Source organism: Uloborus diversus, chromosome 2 (genome assembly GCF_026930045.1).
Source record: "Uloborus diversus isolate 005 chromosome 2, Udiv.v.3.1, whole genome shotgun sequence".
Lineage (NCBI taxonomy): Eukaryota > Metazoa > Arthropoda > Arachnida > Araneae > Uloboridae > Uloborus > Uloborus diversus.
The window spans coordinates 1,401,050-1,426,709 of record NC_072732.1 but is presented as its reverse complement, the minus strand read 5'-3'; the positions used below and the strand labels follow the sequence as shown (position 1 = coordinate 1,426,709).

Below are 25,660 nucleotides of genomic sequence, written 5' to 3'. Positions count from 1 at the left end.
ATGTATGTGTGCGGAAATCATATCTGCATTACTTTGGAAATTTGAGATGCATTTGAATAAAAGTTTTGTTCAACAATGGTCTCATCAGCAATGAATTTCCAATTGAAGGCTCACCTCAATTTTGGCACGAAATGAGTTAAAAATAATTATATTTCATGTTCTAATTACCTTGGAACATTGAACCAAATTTTGCCAGATGCAGAAAAATGAAAAATTTTATTTTAAAATAATTTTTGCGAGCATTTTTTAATGTATTTTTTTTAATTTTTCCTTTTTCACATTGTTGGATTTATGCCAAAATATTGATTAAAATTGGAAGAAACTAACAATTAGAAGAGTTAATTAATCAATTTGGGTCTGAGGTCGCGTGACAAATTTCAAAAGAATCCGATCGCAGGAAGTGGGCGAAATTTGAGCAGCAAGATTCCGTTACAAAATACATACATACATACATAGATACATACATACAGGTCAAGCTAATAAAAGCGTGTTAAAAATGATTATGCAATCCTAAGAAAGCAATAAATGTCATGCTTGCTCCAGAGAGGCCTTGATTCAAAATTTACATTATGATTACTTTTAATGTTGCTGTTGCAAGGCAACGAATTTTCGAAACAATGGGTTTTATTTTTAATCATTTGATGTGGAAATGACATGACATTTACTGTTTTCGATCACGACGTTTTTAAACTAAGTTTTTAGCAATAAATTACAGCCTAAGTTGTTCCCTGATAATGTAGCTATCTATGCTAAAAAAATGGTTAAAATCCGTCCAGTTGTTTTGAAGTTTACCCCGGACAGCCGGACAGAAGTAGCCCTTTATGTATAAAGATCAAGTGCAAGGGTAGAAGTTAACAAAAAAGAACACTGGTCCAGTGGAGCAAGCAGTAATTACAAAACTTCTCTGATCTATATACACTTTTAGCGGTGTGGACAAAAAATTAAAAAAAATGTAAAACAAAATTAGAAAGCGTGACAAATGGAGTTGCTAGTTTGTAATTTTCTATTCTGATCGTTTGGGGAAGGAACTGCGGGTGTGTTTCTCTTCAATACGAAGAAAACTCCAAAACATTATACATAAAAGTATGAGCTTTCAACAGATCTAAAACATAATGATGCTTACCATTTTCGGGAAGAAAACGGGAATAACACTTCCCTTCTTATGGGTCACTAAAATTTATATTCTACTTTTTGAATGGATGTTTTTCGTTATGCAATATTGAAGTCATTTGCAACCTGTTTATCAATAAAAACACATCTAGTTTTGTCATTCAAGTTTCAAAACTGTTCAGTTATTCTTTTTATTCTACTTTTATCGATCTCAAAATTTTCTAGGCAATTTATGATACTGTATTGTGTTTCATATATTTTAAATCAAACTGTGATGCAGTATTGCTCATTTTCTACCCAGTTAATAATCATATGAACAAATTTAGTTTCTTGAAAATGATGCTATTAATATATTGCATTATTTTGAAACTTATGAAAAAGTAGCGTTTGTTTTTAACATCTGCTGCGACAGATGTGCCAGTAATGCCGACCCTTAAGGAATTTCTTCTAAAATTATTTCATTTAATAGTTATAAGTGTAACATTCCAGATTAAAAAAAAATATATATTAATCTGTCGACAATATTTAACCCATTTCAATCATTAATCAATATTATTTTCCAGTAATCCATGTATCTCCAGTATCCCATGTATATCCAGTAATCCCTAATTATTTATTCTCTACAGAATTAAAGTCATATCTAACATTAAGATATCATGTAAATATTAGCTAATTTCTAGTTAAATTATTCTGTGGTTTATTATTTGATCATATCAGTTGGTTATTAAACATCAACGTAATTGCAAAACATGCTTTTAATATTCCAAATAATGCTTCATATTGTTTATTTGCAATAAAAAATTAGAAATTACTTTCTGGCACTTCCAAATAAATACTTTATTTAGTGAAATTAATCAATAGAAACTGGTTCTATCAGTTTTACTTGCCCAAAAGCCTTAATAGGCTATACTGTGCCGATTAATTATTAAACCGAGAAATAGGGGTAGCTAAAAACGTTGTATTACTTTTGAGAATATTAAAACACATGGAGTATAGTATCATATTATATGCATTTATTATGCGTTCAATGAAATCGATTATATCGTACATTTTCTTTATCAATGCAAGGCCTTATAAACACTGGTATATCTCTTATGTGCTTCCAAAGTTCATCCTGGTAGGGAATGCAATCCCCACTTTTTATCAACAAGTTTTTGCCAACTTTTTATCATTTTAAGTTTTGATTTTTTAAAAAAAAATATTATCTCTTTCACTTTTGATAGTACGTTCTTCAAGGGTAGAATTTTTTCCTGGTTCGCAGGAAGTAGGAAGGTTGAAAGGTCACAGTACCTTTCAAGCAATTTCTTTTAATTCATATAAATTTTATATTTCTTTGAAACCATAACATGCATACTTATTTTGTAATCAATAATTTATTTTCAAAATTTAAAAATATTGCCTACTTTTTTTAAAAATTCAAGAAAAATGAAAAAAATTTCATTTTTTTTTTTAAATCCCTAAGTCTTTTTTATTTTTGAACTAATTTAAAAAAAAAATATTTTTTGCTAAATGATCACTATAATCATCATCTGAAAATCTGTGCATTCATTTGCTTATGAGTTTATTAGAAAATTTTCTGTGATTAATTATGTAAAAAATCAAAGTTAAAAAAAAAATTGGTTTTAAAGGTTTATAATATTTGAGTAATTTATAAAATGCTTATCAAATGCACAGTTTTGTCAAATAGGTTATCCCAATTTCAAAAAGTATTACTTTAAAGCGGTATCTTTAATAGAAAAAAATCCTTAGGGATTCTAATGACACGAAAACACAAAAATACCACCATCGAGAAAAAGCAGTTTCAAGTTTTTCTTTTGCATAAGAACACATAGTGAGCGTGGCCTAAAACCACTCGTAACTTTTTAAATATTTGAACTAAAGCAATGAAACTTTTTCCCTGTGTTCAGAATAGTTTTTAGTTTTGAAATATGCAATAAATTTTTTTTTGATTGTTTCATCATTTTTGAGGTACTGTAATCACTTAAAGAATTTAAATGAATTGTCGTTCCTTTTTTTTCTTATCTAGAGTATTTTTGCAATATTTCTATTTCAGCTAAGCAATATGAATTTTTTTTTTTCCCTTTTGATAGTTTAATATTTTATGCTACAAAAAATCTGTCTTAGAATTTGGTTTTATGCTATTTCTATCCCCCTCTGCTTTTTTGTGTACTAATAATAATAATGATAAAAATAGACTTACGTTAAAAAGAAATTTTTATTTTTGTAAAAACTGTATGTATATTCCATTTTTTATTTTAAGAAATGCTTTTCTTTCTGTCTACGTTAACCACATCTTTTCTCAATGATTATATTAAAATTATTTTCTTTGTTCAGCTTCTAGCGTAATGGTTTTTATGTACTTTTATGAGTACTGTTATTTTTATTTTGTTTATTATTATTATTATTATTTGATATATTTAAATACTATAAATATGAAAAAATAAAGTATTGATAGATTAAAAGCATTTCAAAATGAGTTAAAAAGTAAAAAAAAAAATCAGTTTAAATCAGGGTTGGGATTTTGGACAGGACAGGTGGTTTTTACCAGGGCTGTGGAGTCAAAAAGAAAATGACAGACTCAAGTAATTTTGGAGTTTTAACTTAAAGTTTTTAATAAACAAGATATTACTTTAGTAGATTTTGTTCTGTTGTTAATATTTGCTCATAAAATACAATTTTGCTAAAAATGTAGTTTTGGACAGAACAATAAAAACTGAATTTTACTGTGTTTTTTATAGTAGTGACGGAAACTTTGCCAACCGTGGCATGCATTAATGATAAATGTTTCATATAGGATACAAGCATTTTGTGTCTTTAGCTGGGAAATTATTGTAACTGGTTAGAGAAAACCTGGAGTTGAAGGCTGCTATGAAATACAGTCGAACCTTGATATCTCGAACCTCCTTATCTCGAAACCCTTGATGTCTCGAAAAAATATTTTCCCCCTGCATTTTATATAAAAACCCCTATGTATTTTCCATAGTTATCTCGAAATTTATTTTTCGAAAACCTTGATATGTCGAAATTTTTGCACAGAAGCAAGTTTCAGTCCTCTTTTTTTTTTTTTTTGGCAATTTTTGTAGTAAAATCAGTTCCAGGGACCAGTTTTCATCTCTCTTCTTGGAAGCTGTGATTAGAGGATTGAAGCAAGATAATAGGGGAGTGTTGGTATGAAAGGGGTGCAGTGTTTTCCCCAGAGTTTAGAATCTTTGTGCATTTCTCTCGAACATGTTGTCCACTTTGAGGAAAGGGGGTTGATTTTTCGCCAGATACTTTTCAAGTGAAAACAGAAAAGGCATTCCTCATTTCCATCTTTCTGCTTTTTTAACTCCTGCAAAATGGCTGCTGAAAAGTTTTTGAATGTGGGGAGCTAGCTACTAGTTGAAGATAAGAATTTTTAAATTTTTAGGTAAAAAAACCAAGTTGAAATTGTTGTTCATTTCAAAATCTCTTCCTTTGCACTTTCGACAATTATAAAATTTCAAATCTAGTAAAATATTGAAGACTACTTTATTGATCGTAATCCAAAGTGGTGTCATAGTACATATATAAATGCATATAGCGTACATGTGTGTAATTGTGAGAGTTTCTAGTGTAATTTTTTAAAAACCCTGATAACTCAAAAACTCGACATCTCAAAATTTTTCGAGAGATTTGAGATATCGAGGTTGTACTGTAGTCTTCATCCAAAGTTTCACAAGTGTCCTCTGGTGTGCCAATTTTTTCCATGTCTACTGTTGGGTGTTTACTGTTTTTTTTTTTTGTGTGTCCTCAAAAAGTTATAAGACTTTGTCATTTCAGGCTCTCATCGAAGAGGATCGGCTCCTCAGTCGCATCGAAACGTTGGAAAGCCAGTTGCAGACTTGTGGCAAGGTGAGTTGTAAAATAAGGACATTTTTTCACAAAAGCTTTCATTTTGTTCAAACAGTAGTCTACCAAAAGTTTGGGGGAAGATGCATTTGTTGTTCAGATCTTAGGTAGACTTTCATTGAATTTCTTGTCTGATTCCTGCTGTATAGGGGGTACCTAATAATTCTGATTCCTGCACACACAAAATTTCAAACACAAACTCATATATTGTGTGTAAACAGGAGAGAGGTTCTCCTACCATTTGTATGGGTTATCTCGAAATGCTTTTACTTTTGGCACTTGCATCCCTTTGCTTCTCACTGTTTCAATACATTATTACTTCCTTTTACAAAAAAGGAAGTATTGAATTCGCGAAAAAAATTTTACTCAAAAATCAACCTTAATTTCCATTTTACTCACCCCCGAATGAATATTGAGTTTTTTTCGACTCGACACACGTGGATAAGTGCCTAGGAACGTATAAACACCCAAAATATCCATTTTGACTATTCCCGAGTTAATTACAGCGAATTTTCTCGTGACGTCTGTATGTACGTATGTATGTCGCATAACTCAAGAACGGTAAGTCCTAGAAAGTCGAAATTTGGTACGTAGACTCTCGTTGTGCACCTCCCCTTTTGATTGCATTCGGGTGTTTCTAAAGGGGTCTTTTGCCCCTTTTTGGGGGGAAATCATTGTTAATTTCGATGTAAACTCAAGTGGTGTTATAATTTGGCGGGCACTTGGCGATATGTCGCTAGTCTTTTGGTCGCCAAGTTTTGTCGCCAACTTGGCGACATTTGGCGGAGGTTTTTTTTTTTGGTTTCAATTTGGCCATTGTTGGTGATATTTAGAGAATAAATATTGAATCACATTAAAATAGCGAATAATGGGGAAATGACATTAAATTGGAGTAGAAGGAAGTCATGTGATGCACACATCAGCTCGTTTTTTATTCAAATTTGAAAAAAAAAAAAAAAAAAAAATCTGACATCCGCTCCTGATGTGTTCGAGAAATTCTTTATTTTTGAAACCTTCTCCCAAACTCCTTAATAAACTAAATATCTGCTAAGTTTTTTCATCAAAACAATGAAATTCCCCTCAGAATTGTTTTTTCTGTGATTAGAATTTCAGGAAAGATCCTTGTGGTGAAACGTTCGGGATCGCAAAAACGAAATCTTTTCACACTCGTATATGAAAGCTATGTATGTTCAATACATAGTTTTCATATACGAGTTATTGAAAAGATGTTAATAGTTAATGAAAAGATGTTTACTTTATTTTCCTTCTTTGGAAAACTTTTATTTCTCAAAAAATGTTGTCAAACATTCCTGCTCTGAATTTCTTACGTCTTTACTTGAAAACGGAAATGCTTATTATCACTTATAAGAGAAAAAAAAAACTTATGCCTCTTTTAAAACATTTTTTTTTCAAGTCAAAATGGTATTTTACTTATTTTTTTAAACTAAAGGTAGTATTTTTAGTTTCCAGAATTTGTGTCTAGTGTTAATACAGAATTTCTGCATCTCTACAAGCTTAATTTAAGAAATCACTACTGTCAGACCATAGGTTCTATGGAAAGGCAAAGGTTTAGAGGCAGAAATGAACATGTCTATTAGTTTTTTTAGGGATGTTCACTTTTGCAGATGTATGTTAGCATTTAAGTTTAGCAGAATCTCATTCAACAGGTTTCGTACACTCCTTCAAAACTCCTCCAATACTCCTTCATTGAGGAAATTTTTTTGAAGGGCGCTTCAAACTCCTTCGTTTGGGTTTGAACTCCTTCCAAACTTCTTCTTTCTTATTCAAGACTACATCCTCTATGACAGTAGCTTGAAATACTTCGGTTGACAACTTAACTTTGTCACAAGAGAGAAAAAGGCGATTTTAATGTAGTAATTTTGTGTTTTTTTTCCCCCATAAAGATGTGATTTACAAATTGATCATAGTTAAGTCATAAAAGTTGAAGGTGAAAGTTTTATTAGAAGACTAAAACATTTCATAAGTGAATTAAAACATGCTTAAATTGTGCTTGGCTATTTTTTCAAGTTTTATGATTATTGATTTTCCCTCCACCACACTCTCAGCAGCAAAAGTCAGGTTGTTTAATTTTTTTTTAAATATTTAAAGATACATAAGTAGGAGTACTATATTAAGTGATTGTGTTAAAGAAAAAAATTGTGTTTAGTGAATCGCAGTTACGATATTGTAAAAAGGGTCATCCACATCCACAAGTAATGTTAAGTCTTGAAGGGGAGACGGGTTCATTAAATTGTGACAAGGGGAACAGAGAGGGTGACAAAAAGTGACATTACTTAGTTATTATAATATTGTGACATATGACAAAAGAAGTTGTAAGGTGAAGTGTGACACTTGGTGACAAAGTGGAAGGGAGACAAATACAGTCGGACCTCTATATATCGAAGTAGCAAGTTGCCGGATAAAAATTCGATATATAGAAATTTCGATATATATAAATTATTTTATTTTATCATAAAAATCTCCTAAAACATTAAAATTAAAGCTAATTTTTGTGTATGAAATCCTATTTCTAATTTATACGAGCATCGTATTAAATGAAAATTAATAATTAAAAAATGAACAGAAATTACATTTTTGCGCTTTCATACATTTTCATTCGTTGGCAATTCAACTTGATCTGCTACATAAGGGTGATTTTCGCTTTGACAATGTAATCAAGAGAAAAGTAAATAAAACAATCTACCCAACTTGAATGATTTTTACTGCAGCTAAAAAGACTAGGAATGATAATCAACAGAGAAAAGGGATAACTTGAAACCGATTTTACAGTGCTACTGGTTAAAACTAAGATTTGAAATAAACTTAAGGGAATTTAAGAACTCCAGAACGAAACAGCGACCTATCTACACACTCCTCAACCCCAGATTCCTTATGAGTTTCGTAGCAACCTTCGAACATAATTTTCTCCCGTAACCTTCAGTTTTCATGAGACAAACAGTTAAAAGTGAGAAAAAAAATCTACGAATGTCTCGAATTTTTTTTCGATATATAGAGAATTTTTCAATATATAGAAACAATTTTTCTATGTAATGAACATAGAAATTTGCTGGAATTTCGATATAAGGAAAATTTCGATATGTGGAAGTTCGATATATGGAGGTTCGACTGTATATTGAAAACACAAAGTAACATCACTTAAGGTCTGCCCATTGGTACTCCTTCAAAATCACATTTTACTCCTTCAAAACTCCTCCAAAACTCCTTCATTTTATTTCTGAAATTGAGTACAAACCCTGCTGTAATTATGTGTCTTGAATAACTTTTTCCTGTTTGTCAGTGCATTTTAACTGTGTAGGTTTAATATTGAGTAATCCTGAGCTTGAAATATTTCTTGGTTGGATTTATAATTGCTTTGTGGTGACATTTTTCTGTATTTTTCTCCTCCAGAATGTGACGGAAGAAAAGCTGAAGGACGATGTAGTGAAGCTGCAAGAAGATAAAGACAAATACCAAATAGCAGCAAAAGTAAGAGCAATTCTGTGACTGATTCATCGTATGACGCATATTTCAGTTCTGAGTTATGATAAACTTATCGAAAGATTTTTCCTGACTTGATTCATGTTTATAATTCCAGCTAAATATTTGACATTGTTAACTTTGCAACAATAATAGTGGAGAATATCAAATGGTTTTCTGGTGTAGAAGAATAGTTATGTAGGTTGATCTATAGCTGGGCAATTCCACTGGCAACTGACTGATGTTTTTGAAGCATTTTATCCCATTCGATACGAAATATAAATTATTTCCAAAATCATTTTCCCTGGTTCATTGTTCTTTTCAAGCTGAATTGGTGTCATTGAATTATCAAAATATTATTTGGATGGTTTTTGAAAAATAGCCAAAAACATGGTAACTGACTGACATTAAAGCAACCGTATCAATCAGCTACCATGTTTTAAATTGTTTTTTTTTTAAATCAACCAAAAATAATTTTGGGTATTCAACTACAGTTTTAAATTCAGCTTTGAAAGAACAATAAACAGGAGGAAAATATTTTTTAAATAATGTATATTTTGTGCGGAATATGTCAAAATGCCTATGGTATTCTTTTGAAAATGTCAGTCAGTTACCAATAGATTCACCCAGCTTTGAAACCAAACTGATAAAAACTTCTGTTTCTTGAGGACCTAAACTCTGGACCTTCGAAATATTCCCATTCCTGTTGTTCCTGAATTTTTCCCATCTTGAAAAAGCAATTTTGCAAATTGAGAATGGCAAGCCAGATGTCCCTACAGCAGAATTTTTGGTGCTTACTCTTCACAAAATATGTCATCGGAGAAATAAAACTTTTCTAAATTATTTTATTTTGGAAATGGACCCATCGCAAAACTTTCAAGACTGTTTAATCTTGGGAACGGATCTTTGGCAACTCTTCTCGAAGGAGCCTGCCAGATTTTGTGCAATTCATCTGTATTTTGCATGCCTGTACTGATTTTTTTTTGCACATTTTGAAATCTGATCACACCCACTTCTGTAAGATGCGCTCATTTTAATCGAGTGTTTCATTTGAATGCTTGAACTGTGATAATTTTATGCTCTATAATCGAATACTTGCATGCTCTTCTACCATTTTGTAAAAGATATTTAGGTTTTGTTAATGAAGATTTGAAATTTATTTTTTTTTATCTGAAATGCTGGTAAGAAGTAGCGAATCAAGAAAAAACATGCTAAATATCGTTCAACATGATAATTGTCACTGTTTTTCGAAATAGGACCTATAATCCAGAAAGGGGGTCCTAGTCCCAAATGTTCCAAGTTTAGAGTCCCATACTGTAATCAGTTTTTTTTTCTTTTTTTCTTTTTTCAAAAACTTTAATCCAAGATCAAGCCTACACCTTTTTGTAAAAATCATTTATGTTTGGTCTATGAAGATTTAAAAAATAATTTTTATCTGAAATGCGAATAAAAACGTTTAAGGAAAAAATGGCTGCAACAGTAGGGAAACCTAGAATAACATGCCAAATATCGCGCAATACGATAATAGTCGCTGTTTTTTGAAACCGGATCTAAAATCTGGAAAATTCCGAAATCCGTAAAGGGGGTCGTGGTCTCGAATGTTCCTAGTTTAGAGTCCCATCCTGTAATCAAATTTTTTATTTTTTTGTCACATTTCTTAAAATGATGGCTGTCATATTAGTTGTTATAATTATTGAAAATTACAATAGGGCTAAAAATATCTTGCTCTAAAAGTTGGTTTTTTTTTCTTTGCCATTCTCAAATTTTTCGGTCTGAAAAGAAGCAGTCCTTTCATATCATCTAGGATTTACATTTTTTTTTTCATTTGAAGTACTTATTAAATATTTTTGAAAAATAAATGAATCAAGTTTCTTTTTTATTTAAATCCTGTCAACCCGTAAGCCCGTTTTTACCATAGGAAAATTATCTTTATATTTCTAAGCTGACCTAAATAATATAGACAAACAATACACAAATGCTGTTTGCAGAAAAAATTTCAAAATGTATCACAGTTTTAACTTTTTTTCAAACATTTCTTCATTGAAAAACATTTGCTGCTTGCCAATTTTGTGGTTTCTTTCAATTCTTGAAAAAGTAGTAAGTATAAGTGAATAAAACATAGTGTCACTCCCCGCGCATATATAACTTTATAGTTTTGCTTTTGACCGCGATATAGGACTTGCATGAAATACACCGCCAGTTCAGTCATTCCAGCCGAGGACTGCAGTTTCGTGTAATAAGCACGAAACTGCAGTCCTCGGCTGGAATTGACTGAGCTGGCGGTATATTTCAGCCTTAGCCCTGGCTATAGGACGGTAACTTACTGAAATTACCATGCCTTGCCTTCAATCTTCGAGTTGAATCGAACCATTGTTTCGGTCACTCGTCTGGTCTGTGCTAATTCTATATTAGCTACCAGTTTGTTTGGCACTCTTGGCTCCCTTAAGAGGTTTTCCACCTTTGGCTCGGTCACTTCCTATTCTGGACTGATGAGTGCTAATAAGCACGAAACTGCAGTCCTCGGCTGGAATGACTGAGCTGGCGGTGTATTTTATGCATTTCTGACTTAGCTCTGGCTATAGGGCAGTAACTTACTGAAAATGTAGGACTTGGGAAGAGCAAACTTTTTTTTTTTTTGCTGAAAATTTTTAAGAAATAATTTGAGGTTGCAGACATATTTTCATCTTAGCTTGGTCTGTTTTAAGTTATATCCCAGGATACAAATGTTGTGATTACTGTACATTAAGGTCATCTCGCTTTGCTTAATTCCTCTTCATAATTTTGGTATATATGTACATTTGTTATCGTATATAATGAGCATTTAATTTTGTAGGAATCATTAAAAAAAGTTCTTCAAGAAAAGTTAGAAGCCATTAGGAAAGTTCAAGATCTAGAAGTAAGTTCTCCTTTCCCATTGGTGATGACTCATTGAAAGTCCTCTGATGTCGATTAACAATCGTGTTTTCTTTTTACAGAACTCTCTTAGCAACACGGAAAATGAATGCACCCACCTAGGCGAGATGAATCAGAAGAAAGAACAGGAGATTCAACTCTTATTAGAGAAAAGCACAGAGAGTGAGAAGGAAATTGCTAACTTGACGACCAAGCTCCAGGTCAGAAGTTGTTTTTTTTTTCAAAAGCCTTCAAAATAAAAATTATATTTTGTTAAATATTTGAGGATTTTATTTTGAAAATATTGATGTATGGTACACAAAGCTACCATGGGAAGCTAAAAAGCCATATCTGCAAATTTTTCATTTTTTGTTTTATTTGCATTAAAGGTCATCACTAGCGCAGCCAGAAGAACCTTTTGGAGAGGTTTTTTTTTTTTGATCAAAATTACCTTCTAAAAGGTTTTTTTTTTTTTTTTTTTGACCAAAATTACTTTCTGAAAGGGTTTTTTTTTTGATCAAAATTACCTTCTCAAGGGGGTTTCTTGATCAAAACAGTCATATTTTATATTTAAACTACTGCATTAGAATATGCATTTATGCTAAAAGCCAATACCTCTGGGGTTTCTCCCCCCCCCCTTCACTGTGCCACTGATGGTCATCTATTGTCTAAGTGGGTTTGAGCGTTATTGCTTATTTGGTTTCCGCCAAAAACAAAGCATGTAAACGACATCAAATTCCAACACTTTCCTATTGTTAGTGAAGAATACGAAAGTTGTTTCTTCATTTACAGTAGACCCTCATTTTACGCGGGTTCATTCTACCTGGTTTCAATTATACTCGGTTTATGATCCGACACCTTTGTTTTGGTTTTACTCAGGTGTGGCAATGCAAATAGAAATTTTTTTCCCCTCTTTCAAAATCCAAACTCCTAAAGATTGCAGATTACGCGTAATCAACTGCGTTTTGGCGTGGGCCCCTGGAGACATTTTATGCGATGGATTCCAGAGCTCTTTCCAGTAGTAAAGTTATTAAACTCACTCAGTTCAAAACTCACTGGAAGGAGAGCTTTTAGGAGTGACAAAAGAGGCTAAAACCAACGAGGATACGGACATTGGACACCAACCAAAAACCTTCACATTGAAAATTTCGGGCCATTCCTAAACAATACAGGGGTGATTGCGTTCCGGTATTTTACCGAATTTCCGGTATTTTCGGACGTATTTCCGGTATTTTTATGTCCGAAAATACCGGAATTATGTCTTTTTTGTTATGCTTTTATCTCCCTACCTCCGCAATTTTTTAAAAATTATATAATACTCATCAAATATACCTGCATGAGCCTTAAGATGGACACCTATCCCTTAAGATGGGCAAATGTCAAGATAATTTTGTATAACACCAGCTCAACAGTAACTTTGTAACCCATTAAAATTTTAATCAAATGTACACACACTATTTTGACTCTGACTATTGAACTATTTAATACTATGGCATAGGTGCACTTAAGTAATAGGGGTTAAAGATTACCCCCCCCCCCCCCCCCCCCCGTTCTCGCTTTGAAACTTTCAACGTATTTTTTGATGAACTCACAATCACCCCTGACAATAGAAATGATCTTTCTGATTTTTGTTAGTGGAGAAAGATTCTATCATGGAAATGACGCAAGTGATCATGGCTGTGTTAATGCTCTGCAAAGAATTACAGAGAAAAATTCTTAATGATTGCCAAAATACTATCATAGCCAGCTTATTTTTATAAACACGAAATAAATTTGTGTTTTCTTTATGCTTGTTGTGCATAAAAATCGATATAAGTACGCATTAAACTTATTATACAATTATTCATCACTAGAATGAAGTTTTTTTTTAATTCTACGGAGCCTAAACCCTATTTTAACGCTACTCTTAGGTCTCAATTTACTCAGTTTCGTTTTACGCGGCATTTCTGTGGAATGTAACCCCCACGTGAAACGAGGGTCTACTGTATCTCAAAAACTCATTTCTGCATATACCGCGCTTGACCTTCCCGTGGCAGAAAAGATGTATTTAGTTTTTGTATCCTTTTTGGAGAAAGACGAAACTGACGATGCTTTAATGTTGCAGGAGCTGGAGGAAAAGTATCAAGACATGTTGAGTCAAACTGCCGAGGACAAGTTGGTTTTGGAAAACAACACGGAAGAGATGAGAAAAGAGGAACAGATTCTTTCTGCTAAAGTAAGGAATCTATGGTAGACATAGGATGTCTACTTAAGTAGAGATATATTATCAATATTTTCTCATATTATGTAACCTTTAGATATTTCTTGTATTATATTATTGTTCCTTAACCAAGGCCCAATACAGGCTGATTTTGCTACCGTTTTTCGGTACCTTCACAAAAATCTTATTTTGAAGTCGGTACTTTCACAAAAATCAAGTAATAAAATCTAGTTTCACAAAAACATCGAAAATTTCACAAAAATTCGCATTTTAAAATATAAAATTTTTTTCTCTATTTAAAACAAAATATACTCATAAAATAAAATTCTAAGCAGGTTTATATGTACAATCACTTAAATAGAAACCTTTTTGTAGTATTTTGACTCATTTTTAGCTGTTTCACACCAAAGTGTATTTATGCAATATTATCGCAATCTTTAAACACCTGTTTTAAGGAACCGTTTTTCTCATAATTTCCTATATTGTACACCGTACATAAACCATTAAGCTGAAATTACGATGGTATGTTTCGTACTTCTTAGGTTTTCAGCCCCCCCCCAAAAAAAAAAACGAAACCTGTTAAAAATAATACTAGATGACATTTACACTTTTTCGAACTAAAATTTCACTTGTTCCACTACTTCTTTTACAAAAATTTGGATGCATCTAAAATTTCACAAAAACAATGCTGATAAAAAAAAAATCTTTCACAAAAATAGAATGATGCAATACTTTCACAAAAATAGGTAGCGATAAAAAAATCCTGGATTGGCCCCTGTTAACGAACGCTAGATCCTGTAACTTAAGTATTTTTGGAGTAGTAAACGGCACATGTGGTGATCAGGTAGCGTTGGTATGCTAATGTGATTCAGGAATACAAGCGTGGCCTTTATCGGTGGATAGCGCACTTCTTCTTGCACAGCCTCGAAGCATTGTCTCGAGTTCAGGCAAGCCAACTTGCTGTTTGTTCTACGAGCTTCAGCTGTTTGTTCTTAAGAATGTTAGTTACCCATTGAAGACTGTTCATTCGTGAACAAAAGTCGGCTGTCTTGAGTTCAAGCAAGCCAACTTGCTGCAGCGTTAGAAATTAGTAAGAAAATCCTACTGGTCCCTCGGACCAGTCAACGTGAATATGTACTGGTCCTCAAACAACAACATTGGTCCGCTTTACAACAAACTCTAAATATGTTCGTACCAAAAAATTACTTACTTTCTCATTGATAAAACACTTAACTGCAAAATTACTGTACTACAAATGAAGTTCAAAATGGTAAACATAATATAACAATGCAAATACTCAATATTAAATAACAATGCAAAACTGATAAGCAACAAGTATAAAACATTTTTCTACGAATGAGGATTTTTTAAAATACTTGAATGTTTCAAAATTTAAAATTTTTTTGTTTGGCAAAGTTCGGCAGTAAACATTTAAATCAGTTATTTTGAGCAGCCAAGTCTACAGTCTAGAAACAAATTTCATTAAACAACTCTTAAAATAGGCTACCAAAAATTTGGGAACATAATTTGACCATTTTTACTTTATTACAGGATGTTATTTTTCCCTCCAAGTGAGATAAATATTGAGCAAAATGTAAATGTGCGATTTAAAATTAGATAAAACTTTTGAAAATAAAATTAACTGTAAAAGAAGTCAGTCAACGGTTTGAGTAATAAATAGCTAAACATTGGCCAGGCTAATGCTTTTGAATTTTTTTCTAGTGTGATAAAAAAAGAAAAAAGATCAGTTGGTGGTCCCATTGACCACTGATTATTTTTTTATGGTGGTCCGAGACAGGTTTCACTGGTCTGGGACCAGTGGACTAGCAGTCATTTCTAACGCTGGATGTTTGTTCTACGAACTTCGGCTGTTTACCTTTTTCTTTTTCAAGAATGTTAGTTACCCATTGAAGACTTTGTTCATTCATGAACAAAAGTCGGGTCAATAGGAATTTAAACTAACTTATCTGATTATCTAGGTCGATGGGATTAGTTGCAATATTGTTCTACTTTCTTATTTACTTTAGTTGAAGCCATTTATGTTTTCAATGAACTTACTGTTGTTACTTATACTTTTTGTCTTCAGTCATATTGATTCAAAAACTCGAATCTACACTCTGCTAAATATATTATGTTGTTTGGATAAGATTTCAGTTTAATTATACCTTCCCATCCAACAATCTACTATCTGCATTATTCACTCCGTTAATTCGGAGCTGAAATCAAAGCTTTTAAGTTGTTGCATAATGTGTGCCTCAATTAAGTGGGGAAGTGTTGTAGATACTTTTTTCTTACATGTGTCTTTTTTCATCTGTAATGTTTTTAATCCTTACAGATTGAAGCTTTGCAAGCTGAAAATGACTTTGCAAAGGAACAATTAAGTGCCATGAAAGGTAAATTCATTTATTGTAAATTCTCTCAAAATATTTTTGAATTTCAAGGTATTATGTTTTAAACTATGGGAGGTAGACAAATTTTGAATGTTTAATGAATTTTTATTACAGTCAGACCTCCATATATCGAACTTCCACATATTGAAATTTTCTATATATCGAAATTCCAGCACGTTTCTATGTTCATTACATAGAAAAATTGTTTCTATACATCGAAGAAATCTCTATATATATCGAAATTTTTCTCGAGACATTCGTAGATTTTTTTTTTCCACTTTTAACTGTTTGTCTCATGAAAAATGAAGGTTAGGGGAGAATATTATGTTCACTAAAGGTTGCTACGAAACTCATAAGGAATCTGGGGTTCAGGGGGTGTGTAGATATGTCGTTGTTCCGTTCTGGAGTTCTAAAATTCCGTCAAGTTCATTTCAAATCTTATTACCAGTAACACTGTAAAATCAGTTTCAAGTTATCCCTTTTGTCTGTTGATTATCATTTTTAATCCTTTAACTTTAGTAAAAATCATTCAGGTTAAGTAGATTGTGGTTTTTTTCTTTTTCTCTCGATCACATTGTCGAAACGAAAATACCCTCATGTTGCGGATCAAGTTGAATTGACGAAAAATGAAGATGGTGTGAAGACGCAAAAGTGTAATTTCTGTTAATTTTTCAATTCTTAACTTTTAATCTGATGCTGGTATAAATTAGAAATTGGAATTTCATACACGAACATTAGCTTTAATTTTAATGTTTTAGGAGATTTTTATGATAAAAATGTACAGTCGTCCCTCGCTACTTCACGCTTCGATTTTTGCGGCTTCACCACATCGCGTTTTTTTTTCTTTTCTTTTCTTTTTTTTTTTTTTTCAAATATAGTAATTAGCTTTTTTTATACACTCGTATAAACTTTTTCCTACAAAAGAATAAGAAAGTATGTCTTTCAAGTAAGGTAAGCTCTTTTGCGGGGCTGTACTATTTGAGGGAGTAGAGGTATAAAATCACCCATGAAAGTGTAGCGAATCACTATTTCATCTTAACCGTTAAACACTATAACTGGGAATTTATAAATCGCTGGAGGATAAATAAATCTGTAAATGGTGTTCAACAGTGTATACTAACTTTTTAAGTTATATGCGCAATACCTTTAATGAGGATAAATGTAGAAGAACAAGGGCACATACAGTCACTAACTGGAAATTAATTCTTCATCGAACAAGTTAAGCTATTTTCATAGATTAGTAGTAGTGTGTAAGAACTGCGTGTGTGTGTAGTTTATTTCCCAATATATAAAAGCTGTGATATCTCTTATTTCTAATATATCTCATTTTCTCATATTTTGTGTAAAATATTAAGTAATGGAAATCTAATGGTGGCTAAGGGTACTGTTTCATGTCTAGAGGGCTCAAACTATGTTAAAAACCTATTTAAATTGTCCTAAGTAAGTTTAAGCTCTCTAGTTAGGAAAATATTTGGTTTATAAATACAGAATCCTACTTCGCAGAAGTTCAGTTATCGCAGTAAAGCCTGAACGAATTAACTGCCATAAATGAGGGGTTGACTGTATCATTAAATTGAGGATTTTGTTAAATCGGGGTGTCGTTAAATCGAAGTTATACTGTATTAGCTTTTTTTAAAAAGGATTTTATGACTTTAATTTAATTTGCCTAATGTAGTATTTTGCTAGTGTGGAAGACATATTGTAGATTGTCATCAGGGATTTGTTAAAGTGGTGTTATGGGAGTTTTTTTTTTTTTTTTTTTTTTCCATTTTGTTACAGCTTTAAGAAAGAAAAAGTTGTTTTATTATTTGAGGAAAAGTGAATCCATCTATAAAATATGTAATAATTTTAATTCTTATTATTGGACTTTGTATGCGGAAAATAAGTACATCTCGAAGATTTTATCCACTCATAATTTCTATCATTTATTTGATGAATGCTTTGTTATTTTGTTGGTTTATGATAGGTACTAATTAAACAAACATCCATTTCATTTCAGCCCATTTTGACATTCTCAAGAAAGATAATGATCCAGATGAAACAATTGAAAGGAATGGAAATCTCTCTGCTGACGGTAAATACTATTATTTTTCTGTATTAATAATTTTATCAAAACTCTATTTTTAGCTTGTCAACTTATGTAGTGGAGTCTTTTACATCTGGAAGTACTGGAATTTTCTGAAATTTTTATTGAAATATTGGAGAATTATTTTTAAAAAAAATGTTTTTGAATGGAATATGTCCCAGTGATGTAAACTGAAGTGCAAAATTAGTGTGTAATTACACACCTTGTGATCTACCAGTGTTGGAAATAAATTAAATCTAGGCATCACAAAGGCAGTGTTGCCAGATGTTCAAATCCAGATTTCCCCAATTCCCTTCCAACTTTTCCCCAAAAAGCGATGCTTTCTATCAAAATTCCCCAAATTAAATTATTTTTCCACTAATATTTTCATAAAATGAGTCGACTTCCTCTGATATTTTGTCTCTTGAAAATTTTTTTTCCCCCCCAAATAGCCAAATTTTCTTATAAAATTCCTCAACTTTTTTTTCTTCCCATTTTCGCTTTTTTTTTTTTTTGTCTTCTTTATCTTTTTTTTTTTAATTTTTACTAATAATAAAGCTGAAAGTCTCTCTGTCCGGATCTCTCTTTCTCTGTCAGGATCTCTGTGACATGCATATCACCTAGACCGTTCGACCGATGTTCATGAAATTTGGCAAAGAATTAGTTTGTAGCACAGGGGTGTGCACCTTTAAGCGATTTTTCGAAAATTCGATTTTGTTCTTTTTCTATTCCAATTTTAAGAACATTTTCCCGAGCAAAATTGTCAAACGATGGACGACTGAATTACCAAGTTATCATAATGCGGAACTGTGACGTGGGCAAACCAATTGGCGAGAAATTCATCATGCATTATTTGTAAATATACAGGGGAACGAAAATACCTTTTCATTTTCTACTACGGGCAAAGCCGTGCGGGTGCCACTAGTCATAAATACCAGCGCTTGACCGAGACATAAGAAATAACCAAATTTTTTTTTCTACTCTCATTTACTACTCTGCTTCTGTATGTACATTTAAACTATGATTTTTGTATATATTTATCTAAGAACATTCTTCATCACACTTATTTTTGCCTGTTTCAACTAGTTACTCACGCAGAACTATTAATGCGAATTCCGTAGCATAATATTCCACATAATGCGAATTCCATAAAGTTGAGCAAAGCTAAACCAACCCTGTTTGATACAAACAATGTGACTACCAGATGTCAAGACGTGAATTTAAGTACGAAAAAAAAAATCCCCAGGTTTTCCCCAAGGAAAAAATTTTTCCCCAAAGAAGTCCACTCAAAACCCATTTCCCCAGAGAGCACCAGATTTCCCCAAAATGGGGAAATTTCCCCCAATCTGGCAACACTGCACAAGGGTATAGGTTTCTAGGCATCAAAATGAGAAACCTAGATGTCATTTTTAATGATTCAAATATTTATGTTTCCAAATCTTTAAAAAAAATCTATTAAATAGAAATGCAATGTACTTTTGCTACACATTTGCTCTGTAATGGTGCATGAATGCATGAATAAAGAAGAAAAAAAAAGCTTCTCTGAAGAACTGTTGGAATGCTGAAGATGTGAAAAAGAGAATATCTTAAAACTTGAACGTTTGTATTTTTTACAAGCTCCCAACTTTTAAACAAGCAAAAAAATCTAGTGATAGGTTATTAATTGTATTCAAGTACAATGTAATATATTCTAATATTTAGTCTTCTAACAGAGTTCCTAGGTTCCGTGCGGCCTCATTTGATTTGAAAAAGAAGTGTCTAAGGCCTTTTATTGTTTGAACACCTTAAATATAACAAAAAGCCTTTATCTTTGCTCATGCTTTGGCAAGTGTATACGTTTCCCCTCCTGCTCATTAGAACCCCAGACAAAGTTGTTAGTCAATCGAAAGTCTAACTATAAATACTATATGTATATCTAATTATAGATAGAGATATAATTTTAAATATGCCCAGGTTTTTCATTTAAACAATATCAGCATTGCTGGCAGCACATGAATAGGATGGTTTTTTGTTCATATTTTTGGAAAACTGTTCAACATTGGAATCAAAATACCGCTTCACTAATAGGGTAAAGTGGGCACATGTGAACATGTTATGTTTCACTTACGTAACTTCAAGAAAGAAAATTTGAAAAATTCTCAAGTCCTACTTTTTTGCCAAACTTTTAGAGCAATGAGCCATTTTATGTTTGTGTGACAACTTTTTTGTTTCAACTGATGTTGAAAAAATTTTATCACTCTCTTCTTCATAAGAAACATATTTAAACTAACTAATAAGCTAATTTTAATTATTGCAAACCATCATATGAATATTATAGTAAATTTATGACTTTAAATTTTTCAATAAATTAAAAATTCTTTATTTTTGAGAATTAGTTCAAAGGCAAATATGATGGGGCACATGTAAACATTTCCCATATCCTCTCTCTAATATTAATATTAGCGTAGGATATTTTTGTAAGTGTTAAAAAATGTGTAAATATTTGATATTATATTTTTTTATATAATAGGTTTGTGAAATTATTTTTATTAAACATTTATTTATTTATTATTATTATTTAATATTATTTTTTAAAAATTTTGTTGGTACTAAGTAGTTGGTCAACAATTCAGGAAGTAAAAAGACAAAATATTTTTATTTAATCAAAAAATGAAGCTTAAAATCAGTTTAAAATACATAAGTTCATATTAAAGAGCTTTTCGTTGAAATATGATGTTTGTCCTACATTTTTCAATTGTGTTCATATACGTCCCCTGCATGTTTGCATATGAACAGACACATGTGAAGACATTTTTCAACATACCATGAAGTAGAGAAATAATTTTTTTTTAAAACCCTCAAAATATTCCATATTATGAAGAAGAGACTTCAATCATGGCGACATTTTTGCTACGAGATATTCATAATCCTTTTCGATAAATAAAGAAATGAAAAAAGTTGTCCAATGTGCCCCCCTTGAGCATATATTGTTAATGCAATTTATGCAAATGAATTGTTTTGAACTCTCTTTACATTTAAATTTATATTAATAACTGATTCATAATACTTACAGTAGACCAACGTTTTACGCGGGTTTATTTTACGCGATTTCGATTATGTGCGGTTTAAGGTTTGACGCCTTTACTTTATTTGTTGCGAATGAGTTTTGATTTTATGCGGATGGGGCAATGCAAACAGATAAAATTTTCCCCTCTTTCAAAATGCAGACTTCTAAAGATTGCAGATTACGTGTAATCAACTGCAGTTTGGTGTGCTGATCATCGAGCTTGGGCCGCTAGAGACATTTTACGCGATTGGTTCCAGAAGTAAAGTTATTAAACTCGCACAGTTCAGAACCCACTGGGAAGAAGAGCTTTTAGGAGTGAGAAAAGAGGCTAAAACCTTAGAGGACATCGGTGATGCACAATCAAAAACATTCAAATTGAAAATTTTGAGCCATTCCTAGACAATAGAAATGATCTTTCTGATTTGTTAGTGAAAGAACATTCTATCATGGAAATGACGTTAGTTATCATAGATGCGTTAATGCTCTGCAAAGAATGACAGAGAAAAATACTTAATGACTGCCAAGATGATCATTTATGTTTTCTTTATGCATGTTGTCAGGGTTGGCAAGTTTCTGCCGAGGTGGTTAAAACCACTGGTAGAAACCGGTTAAAACCGGCATGGCAAAAACCACTTTCTGCCACATTTGTGGCAGAAACTGGCAAAAACTCACAAAATGACAAAAAATAAATTATTGACATACAATAGAAATGCATGGAAAAAATATTAATTTGCTAATCAAAGCACAATTGAGAGAATTACAATATCATCACAATTCAAAATCAAATGTTACATTGCTTGGGCCCTGCACTTGCCTCTTAGAAAAGGTGCTTTCTAAAATCCAAACAGTTTCTCGATTTAATATGCACAAATGAGAAACTTTAGAATATGCTTGCAACAGAAGAGTGAGCAGGCAATGCATCGAGGAACAAGCAATATTCGTGAAACTTTCATCTATTGTATGTTTTTTCTAACTGGTCCACCGTGCAGTAACTGGGGTAGTGGGAAAAATTTGACTGGAAAAATGAGTTTTGAGAAATGGGGCTTGTTTTGCAAAGCTGTGACATTAGGTACAAAATCGACGTTAATATTGGCAAGTAATGTCCTGGCACTCTCTTCTTGAAGCACATGATACTTTCAATCACAAGCAATTTAGATGATTCGTGTAAACGAGCAAATTGCAATCAGTAGTGCCTGTTTAATTCTGTATGTCACTCCTCTTTCATAAGCACCCATATGGTCTTTCGTCCTTTGGTAGATTAATCCAAATATAAAAGTTCCCTTTCCGAACTAAATCAAGGGAACTAGCATAGTATTTTATTTTTTAAAATGATGAAATGAAATTTAACTTTTTAGTTTACTTAAACAAACATCATTTAGTAGTTACTTAAGTTATTAAAGACACTTTTAAGTTTTTGCCAGTTTCTGCCGGTTTTTACCGGTTATAACCAGTTTCTGCCACTGGCACGGCAAAAACTAGCTTCTGCCGGCAGAAAGCCAACCCTGTGTTGTGTATAAAAGTTGATATAAGTACACATTAAACTTATTATACATTTAGTTCTCACTAGAATGAAGTACTTTGTTATCTACGGAACCAAACCCCTATTTTAACACTAGTATTTGGTCTTAATTTATGCGGTTTCGATTTACGCAGCATTTCTGTGGAATGTAACCCCCGCGTAAAGCGAGGGTCTACTGTATTTGAATACGTATTGTTTCATTCATCAGTTTTGGGACAGTTCCAAAAATGAAGTTCAAATTCTGAATAAAATTCTGAATTGGATCTATTTTGTTTGCAGATCACATAGACTCTGCGGAAGAGACGGAAAGGAAGCTGATCCAGCACCTCAATCGTACGTTTCCCCTCTTTCCCCTTCGCCGACCCCGCCGCATGTTTATTTATCGTAACTCTGTATATCCTCTTGTTTTTCTAAATGTCTGTTTCCCTTATTGATGTTCTCTCGTTTGCCACAGGTGAAGTGAATCGGCTTTCCTCGGAACTCGAAAGGGTTCGGACGGAAAACCGAAAAAACGAGGCCCACTCGTATACCGATAACGAAGATTTCAAAACCAATGGAGACGCTAAGCCTAGCGACTATATAAATAAATTACAAGCTGATATACAACAACTGAAGAGTAAGGAACCATGCAACATGTTGCTTTTACTCTTTTCTTTTTTTGTCCCGAGCGAGTTTTTGATGGCGAGGATTGCCGGCAGAATTTTAATGCAGTCGGACCTCCGTATATCGAAGAAGCAAATTGCCGGAAAAAAAATTCGATATATAGAAATTTCGATATATAGAAACAATCTTATTTTGTCCTAAAAATATCCTAAAACATTATAATTAAAGCTAATTTTCGTGTATGAAACCTAGTTTCTAATTTATACGAGCATTAAATAAAAGTTAATAATTAAAAAAAATAACAGAAATTACATTTTTGCGCCTTCATGCATGTTCATTCTTCGGCAATTCAACTTGATCTGCAACATGAGGGGATTTTCTTTTTCACAATGTAATCGAGAGAAAAGTAAAAAATCAATCTACTTAACTTGAATGATTTTTACTGCAGCTAAAACGACTAGGAACGATAATCAACAGACAAAAGGGATGACTTGAAACTGATTTTATATTGTTATTGGTTACACCTAAGATATTTGAAATAAACTTGAAGGAATTTAAGAATTCTAGAACGGAACAACGACATATCTACACACCCCTCAACCCCAGATTCCTTATGAGTTTCGTAGCAACCTTTAGTGAACATAATTTTCTCCCCTAACCTTTATTTTTCATGAGACAAACAGTCTAAAGAGGAAAAAAAAATCTACGAATGTCTCGAAAAAAATTTCGCGGTGTATAGAGATTTTTTCGATATATAGAAACAATTTTTCTATGTAATGAACATTGAAATTTGCTGGGATTTCGATATATAGAAAATTTCGATATGTGGAAGTTCGATATATGGAGGTGCGACTGCAGTACAAAACCTACGGAGTACTTCTCCCTTGTAGTGGGCATGAAAATAGTTGAAAAGTAAAACTGAGTTTAGTAGTTTTCAAAATGGCATGCCGGCTGCTAACACTAGAAAAGCGTATCTGAACCTCTCTTTTGCATTATGGTTTTATTTTTTGAGCAGCCATAGTATTTGACGCTACAAGATACCTTTCTCATACTTGCCAACTCTGCTGTTTTTAACGGGAGACTCCCGTTTTTTGTTTCCATCTCCCAATTTCCCGTTTTTTACGATTTTCTCCCGTTTTTTGCAGTTTTTTCAGTCAATCATCAAAAAGTTTCACTTTCTTCTAATAGATGGCGGCACACTTTTCTAGACTTACCAATGTCAGGGAATAAAAAATTTTCCAATTAATAACTCATTTAGTAAAAATTAATTTTTTGGAAGCTTTCCACATTGCATGTTCAACGAAGCACGTGCTTTGCCGAAAATTGCAGCAGATTTCAATCCTTCTGCATCTTGAAAATATTTCAATCATTTTGAAAGTTTGAAGTTATTTTCACATGTGCTACCCTATACCTACTTATTTTATATTTTATTTTCATTATATATTGATTTTTTTTTTTTTTTTTCGGATTTTAGTAATTAAATTTTTTCTATCTACTCTTTTGGTACTGACTTGATAATGTACAATACTTTAAGCAAATTCACTCATTATTTGGTTTTTCCTTTGCAGTATGTTTTTCTTGCTGCTACCAATTAGCTTACATCTGCGAAAAATCCCCATTTCACTTTAAATTTAGTATTTATGTTATTTAAAAGCATAATTTAATAATTCTGTTGTGAAGATATGTTGCTGGTTAATCACCTATATATCTCTAGTGGAATCTCCTGTTTTTTTTTTTCTTCGAAGGTTGGCAAGTATGTTTTCTGTAATTGCACGTTTCTACTTTCCATACTATACTAGATATCTTTTTTTTTTTTTTTTGAAATTACGCCGAGTAATAAATGTTAATTGTTTTTGTATTTGTTTAAATTTTTATAGCTACGTATAATTGATTGCAGTTTTATTTTGTTTTGTCCTTTTAGTGGCATGACTTACATTTCGTGAAGATTTTTTTTTTAAGTGCATGTTCTATTGTGTTTCTGTAAAAGCTCATTTTGTACCCCAGTATATCATTTTACCATCCATTCTAATCATTTGTTGTACTGCTGCGTTTTAATTGTAGCTTGTATCTCATGATGTTTGTTAAAGTAATGCCTTGAATGGTTGTTTGTTAGTGAACAACTCTTGCATATTTTAAAATAAGAAACCTTAATTTCAACTTTTTTAATCCTATATATTTTTTTATCGTTTGTTTATTCATGTTTTATTCCAATTGTCTTTTTTGTTACATATGCTGTTACAGCTTTCACCTTGATAATTCCTTGTTTTTCATAAGCTAGTCATATCAGTAGGGTAAGATGAAAATTGAAAGTGCACATTGCGAAGAAAATGCTGTTATTTTCTTGACAATCTGTGCCTCATTTTCATTTATTTTTCATTTTGCTCCTATTTTAGTACAACTTATTTTTAATCAGAAATTATATGTATCCCCAAAATCTGGACATATCTACATGTAAAATAGCACAAATATTTGCTAAAAGTTTTGGTTT

General features: G+C 32.2%; 1 protein-coding gene across 1 annotated transcript in view; it reads left to right on the top strand.

The window, feature by feature from the left end:
* Nucleotides 1-25,660, top strand: part of LOC129216850 (sarcolemmal membrane-associated protein-like) — a gene marked incomplete at its 5' end in the record, with an annotated part of 105,097 nt that overhangs the window by 29,802 nt on the left and 49,635 nt on the right. Inside the window, 9 exon segments of the mRNA XM_054851062.1 lie at nt 4,912-4,983; nt 8,389-8,466; nt 11,291-11,353; nt 11,433-11,570; nt 13,454-13,564; nt 15,885-15,942; nt 17,939-18,013; nt 22,849-22,902; nt 23,024-23,185. Coding sequence (XP_054707037.1) covers nt 4,912-4,983; nt 8,389-8,466; nt 11,291-11,353; nt 11,433-11,570; nt 13,454-13,564; nt 15,885-15,942; nt 17,939-18,013; nt 22,849-22,902; nt 23,024-23,185 — 811 coding nt within the window.